The sequence below is a fragment of the Diadema antillarum genome, unplaced genomic scaffold (genome assembly GCF_040938485.1).
Source record: "Diadema antillarum isolate AM-2024a unplaced genomic scaffold, OU_Dant_1.0 scf00000162, whole genome shotgun sequence".
NCBI classification, from domain to species: Eukaryota; Metazoa; Echinodermata; class Echinoidea; order Diadematoida; family Diadematidae; genus Diadema; species Diadema antillarum.
Genome location: NW_027271051.1, coordinates 244,263 through 250,024, shown reverse-complemented (window position 1 = coordinate 250,024; position 5,762 = coordinate 244,263). Strand labels below are relative to the sequence as shown.

Here is a 5,762-nt window from a genome sequence, read left to right as displayed (position 1 = left end):
CACATACATAACAATCTACTAAAAGACAATCAAAATGACTGAATCAAGTGAACTTTAATACAGTTAACATTTCACAATGTGCAACTCAAGTGTCCAACGATCTGAAAGGCAGCCATTTGGTATGGACCTACATGCACCCACTGGTATTTCCTGTACTGCAAAAGTGTACATTTTCGCGGTGTGAAAATTTTCGCGCATTTCACGCAACTAGAAACTAGCGTGAAAATAAAAGCACACAAATATTTTTGCATGCCATATGTTCCAATGGAAAATGTCCCAATTGTGCGGAATTAAAAATATGTGAAATTCATTTTACCTGGCCGAGCGTGAGAAATTACTTGCGTGAAAATATCAAATTTTCCAGTAAGTGATTCAAAGGAGAGACACATTCAGCCAGCCTGGTATGCACTTCACGGTTGCTACCATTGTATTTTTATCTGTAGCCATATCTTTGTAATCATTCTTCCAACATCAACCCTGTATTACAGTTGAGCTACAATTGTATCTGCATGGATAATGTGAAAACATCATATACATAACCTTTCACAGGTATTTGTTATCAACAAAATACCAATATATATGACAGTTGATTTTCACTCGCTTTGCTGACCCAAACAACATGTCTTATACTGTACTCTACGTTGGCATAGTGATATATTTTCCATCACCAATCTCAGCTGGCTGAGATGGTGTGACAAAACATGTGCGATGCCCTGAAGATTGGATTGCAAATCAATTGTGACGAGATGTATTGCACCATGTAGCAATTCCATCAGAGTTTCATGATGGCTCTTGTGACACTCTTACGTGCCGGCTGCAAATGTCATACCAATGTCTCCAAAGTTTCGTAATCCTGAATGACACCAAGCATCTTTCCACTCTTCCTGCAGCCTGACAGCAATAAATAACATCAACTCAGATTCCCTAAACTCATAGATGCCTTCACAGTACTTTATTTTTTTTTTCCAAACATCACATTAGATGTCTCTATTAAAAGGATTATTCCATCATCAGCGTTTGCGTTTTTTCCGTGGCGCGCTGTCAACACTGCTGTTGCTGTCAGAGTCGGAGTCGCTGGTTCCCGACGATCCCGACTCCGAATCGCTGTCCGAGCTTCCCTCCGACTCGCTGTCACTCGACTCTTCGGAGCTGGTGATCGTCGACGAGGAATCAGAGTCGATGGTCCCTGAGGATGATTCACTGTCGTCGTCTGAATTGCTTTCACCATTCGATGGCTTTCCGGCTCTGTGTATAAGGAGAAATTAGGAAGGCATTGCTTTACTTACCAATGAAAATTTACAAGTATGGCTTATGACAGGCTACCGTAAAACACAATATTTTCGAGGCATGAAATTTTGCGAATTGGCGTTGATGGCCTTTTTCACGGCATGAAATTTTCGCGAGTTGCCTCTAACATTCAATCTGTATAGTGTAGACATTAACTTTCACATGTATTTTAATTTCGCAAATCTTGGCTCTCGTGAAATTTGCGAAATTAAAACGCATGCAAACATTCCTCGTTTTACAGTATATAGCTAGTCCAGGACTATACCAGAATAATACCTGCCAACACATGATATTTCAACTGAACATTTTTTTTTTCAAGTTTCATATGACGTCCAATTTTGATGCATCTGAAACTTAAAATTTAGATAAGCCAATTCATGCTACCTATGCAAACATGTTTCCTACAATTGTATATAAATCGCTGGTATGGCCAGCTAGCAAATGAAGGTCCTTTGCTTGGTGCTTGAGACAACACAATTTGCATTTAGACCATGGTATAGTACAGTAGAAAGTCAGTATACGAGATCCCTGGGACCAAGACAATTTGTTCTTTATAACAGATTTTTTTTTGGATTATCAGCAGTCAATAAACAATGAAAAACAAAAACAAATTCACTGGGACCAGAGAAATTAGTTTGTTATATAGTATTTTGCCATATCAGATGTATTTACACGTATATCAAGTTCCCACTGTATAAAGAATTTAACAAGATAAGCTATTAACCCATTGAGGATGAGTCCTGAGTACACTCAGGGAAGTGTCTATAGGAAATGCGTGGTGTAGCAAAATCAGCCCATCCTTAATGGGTTAAAGAGTAATTAATTCCCAACCACCATTTCTCTAAGATGAAACCACTGTATTCCACCACAAACTTACTGTGCTCCTTCCTTCTCTTCCCGCTGCCTCTGCTTCAGCTTCTTGTTGAGTGTGGATATTCTGGACGGCCGATGGACGTACTTCCTCTTGCCCGTGCATTCGTAGGTCCAGTGCCCCATCTCAAGGCACTTCTGGCATCGCACATTCTCCTTGTTTTGACTGCAATTCAAGAGCAAGACGGTGGGAAACATTTAACTGGCAATTTGAGTAGCAAATTTACTCTGCACAGTCTGACTATGCAATCATGAGAATTAATGACAAAAGAACGGCTGTGTAAGTTTACATCTTAACTGCAATTAAGGGAAGATGAATACCTTACAGGCACATGGACCCAGCGGCTTAGTTGAATGCGTGCGCAGGCAGACAGTGCAAGTTTCCTATTTGAGAGACCTATGCTATCAACTCCTCTTTAGTGTTTATGCTTCTACCCTTTTTTTATGAGTCCGAAGGAGTCTGATCCACTGTAGTCAGTGGTCCGATCACAGTTTGGCTCATGATTTGGCTAATGATGAGAGCTTTAGCAAACTTCTTCTGTGATGTCAAACTAGGAAGCACGCACCCTGGCATCACTATAGACTGCATGATGCGCAGTAGACAACGAAGGCAACGTTACCTAGCAGCACCTACGCGCTATACTCTTGATGACAGCTCAACTGCGGCAATCTTCTTATCAATGCAAACGGTGATTGGCACTATCATCCAGCAGTCCTCCACAACTACCGGGTCTACGCACCTTTAATCGAAATGGAAGAAATAAAATGGAAATTTCAGTGTTCAGGTCATGTCTTTACCTTGTTCTAAGAGCTCTACCATACAGTAGACCAAACAGGCAATGTTTCCTCGTTGAGTCAAAATTCCTTCAATCAGGAATTCTCTGAAGAGATGTTGATTTCCTTCTTTCCATCCTAAAGTGGAGTGGTGGGTTTATTCTTATTTGTATTGTGCATGCACCACAAACCCAGGAAAACATATTTATGCACTCATAGAGCACAAATATAAAATAATTCTTAAACTTTGGTATTGTAAGAACAATATCTTTTGATTGGCCATGATCTCTAGTCTGCACTCCGGGTTGTTGTGTTTTTCTTCCAATACCATACTATTTTCTCATTGCATTTTGTGAATTCCGCTGTCCAACAGCCTTTGGGCGCCTTTCCTGAATGCCTCCTGTGGCATCCAATGTAGACAGTGCACAAGCCATGCAATAGAATGCTATGTACAGAAAGCCTGATCCTTTTGTGCATGTGCAAGCTTTCTCTGAAAATCCCACAGCTTGCATGACTTGCGTGCTGTCTGCAGCGGAACACTTGCACGAAAGGCACCCACAGGCTGGTGGACAGCAGAATTCAAGAAGAAATTTAATCCAAAATACTTACACAGTGATTTGTTTGCTAATAAATTTGAGTACCCGGTACCCAACTACTCTTTCGGTGTGGAATAGTACATCATTGTAATTTGGAATAGACAATAATGCACAAAGGTTAGCTCTGATTTTATTTTTCTCTTTATCAAAATTTGTAAAATTATAGACTTCACTTTGATAGGGCCGATTTGAACGTGGGTAGGCGAGAGCTGCAGAAAAAAAGCACCGAATATTTTGAGTTGTATCATCAGGGCAATAGGTGCTGCAGCTCGCTGCACAGAGATGAGCGAACCTGTTGGCACCCGTGTTTCGATGGGCAATTCCGCAGTTAGGTTGACATGACATGGATAAAAGAAATGTGCCTCTTTATCTTACTCTTTAATCTAGGTATCAACTAATGCGATGGATGTTCACCAATCATTAAGGTCTTTCAAATTCAGTAGATTTTATCTTTCGTATTGATTGATTTCGCGAGATCTAAAACCATCATTTAAAATGTACATGTGGGACTGGGGATGCTGAAATTCACTTAAATGCAAATTACAGTGGGTTCCTTTGAAATTATTTCCTCAAAGTTTTGCTAAAGGGTAAAAGATAAATACATTTAAATACTCCAGAAGTCATGTGACATTTTGTCTATTACAAAAGGGTGAAATGACCTGCGGAATCACTCTGGACAAATGTAACGTTACTAACCGTAACGTTACTAACCACGCTTTTGGGGGTCTAGCTAAGAAATTATTGGTCGAACTGCTAAAATACATTGTGTGAACATTTGTCATGATGCAATAATTGAAATTAATGCAACACTTTGTTTGAAGTAACTTGAATTTTTGCACACTTTTTGTTACAAGACATTGATTTTTTTGTCATGTCCTTTTTTCGTAACGTTACTAACCAGCCCTTTAAGTTGCCATAGCAATGCTATTATTTCTTGGATTGTATTCATTCTTTTCTGTATCATAAACCTGGGAATGATGAACATGTTTTTGACATAATTTTGACTTGAAATGAATAAATGGTAATTTAGCAGTAAAAACAAATATCTAAATTTGTTCAAATGTAACGTTCCTAACCGCGGAATTGCCCCGATGGGCCATGGCACATCTGTTGATCATAACTTGATTTTTTGTCAAAAAAGTGTAGACAGATTTTTTGTTTCATATTTTCATCATGGAGAGTGAGCATGTGTGTGTAACAAAAATTTAAGTGCAAACTTGCGACAATCTATTGTCAGATGTGAGATGGATGATACATGTGTAGGTGAACAGAGGGCCTCATGAGCACCCGGCCGCGGCCCGGCCCCAACCTAATTTAAATGAGGAGGAGGGATCCTTATGAGCAGGAGCCCCCCTCGTGAGCAGGTTTCTAGGACTGTGGTCTACACGCCTGTTACCTCCTCGTCTTGTCTAACTTTTACTTTATTTCTATCCACCTACCAATTCCAACAGACCAAGATCATGATGATGAGTAAAATGATATAAATAATAACAGAAATTTTCACACACAAATTTCTGGCAAATGGGCAGACAATCATTCACTGACTCAGTTCTCAGCTCTGCTGAAAATAACACCAGAAGAGGGAAATCGTCTCAACCGGGGTGAAACGGTAACATCTTCTGTATTTCTACACCCAAGAAAGTCCCTTTCCAAACCACATGGCATCGTGTGATCACGATACCTACGCAATCACTTCCCCCCGACGTCGCCTGCCAAGCGAGATCGCGCCCCACGCGCCGGCGACTTCATCCCCTTCATGAGGGGTTCGAGCCCGCCCGCCCGGGCAGTTCTGTCTCCCCAACAATGTATCACACCTCTAGAACCCTATGGTCAATCTTCCATTTCAAATTCACTCACAATAATGGTATGTGAGCATAGATCATAAATCATACATATTGTAACAAAATGAAATGATAAAAAAGGAAATTTTACTTACTTTCTCTTGGCGTTCAACAAAGCGATTCGGGTCGCCATTTCGACAGTTACAGCCCTCTACGGTCAGACAGGGCCAGTAGTACTGAGGGATTTTCCCCACCGGGTTCGGCGAATTATTTTTCTCTGCGCTCTCAACGCAGATTTATGTTTTTAGTGTGATAGATTAAAAGGAAGTTTGCTCACAGAATCCTGGTGTCACGTAAGGGTAAGTCGCACATCCTTCTCATCTGTATTACAATTGCTCAATGATTCATCTGCCTCAGGTAACTAATACAACTATATTATGCAATTTTATGCTTA

The 5,762-nt window shown here is 40.4% G+C and overlaps 1 protein-coding gene across 2 annotated transcripts; it reads right to left on the bottom strand.

The window, feature by feature from the left end:
• Positions 1 to 601: 601 nt before the first annotated feature.
• LOC139722227 (uncharacterized) lies at positions 602 to 5,509 on the bottom strand. 2 transcript variants are annotated; one of them, XM_071633537.1, is made up of 3 exons: positions 5,464 to 5,509; positions 2,165 to 2,323; positions 602 to 1,245 (listed from the first exon to the last, which is right to left on the bottom strand). In XM_071633537.1, exons 1-3 carry the CDS (start codon positions 5,499 to 5,501, stop codon positions 1,011 to 1,013), a joined length of 432 nt encoding a protein of 143 aa, XP_071489638.1. In that variant the 5' UTR covers positions 5,502 to 5,509; the 3' UTR covers positions 602 to 1,010. The 2 variants fall into 2 exon arrangements, with proteins under 2 accessions (XP_071489638.1, XP_071489639.1); XM_071633538.1 differs by lacking the exon at positions 5,464 to 5,509 and adding an exon at positions 2,778 to 2,822.
• Between the last annotated feature and the right edge of the window lie 253 nt (positions 5,510 to 5,762).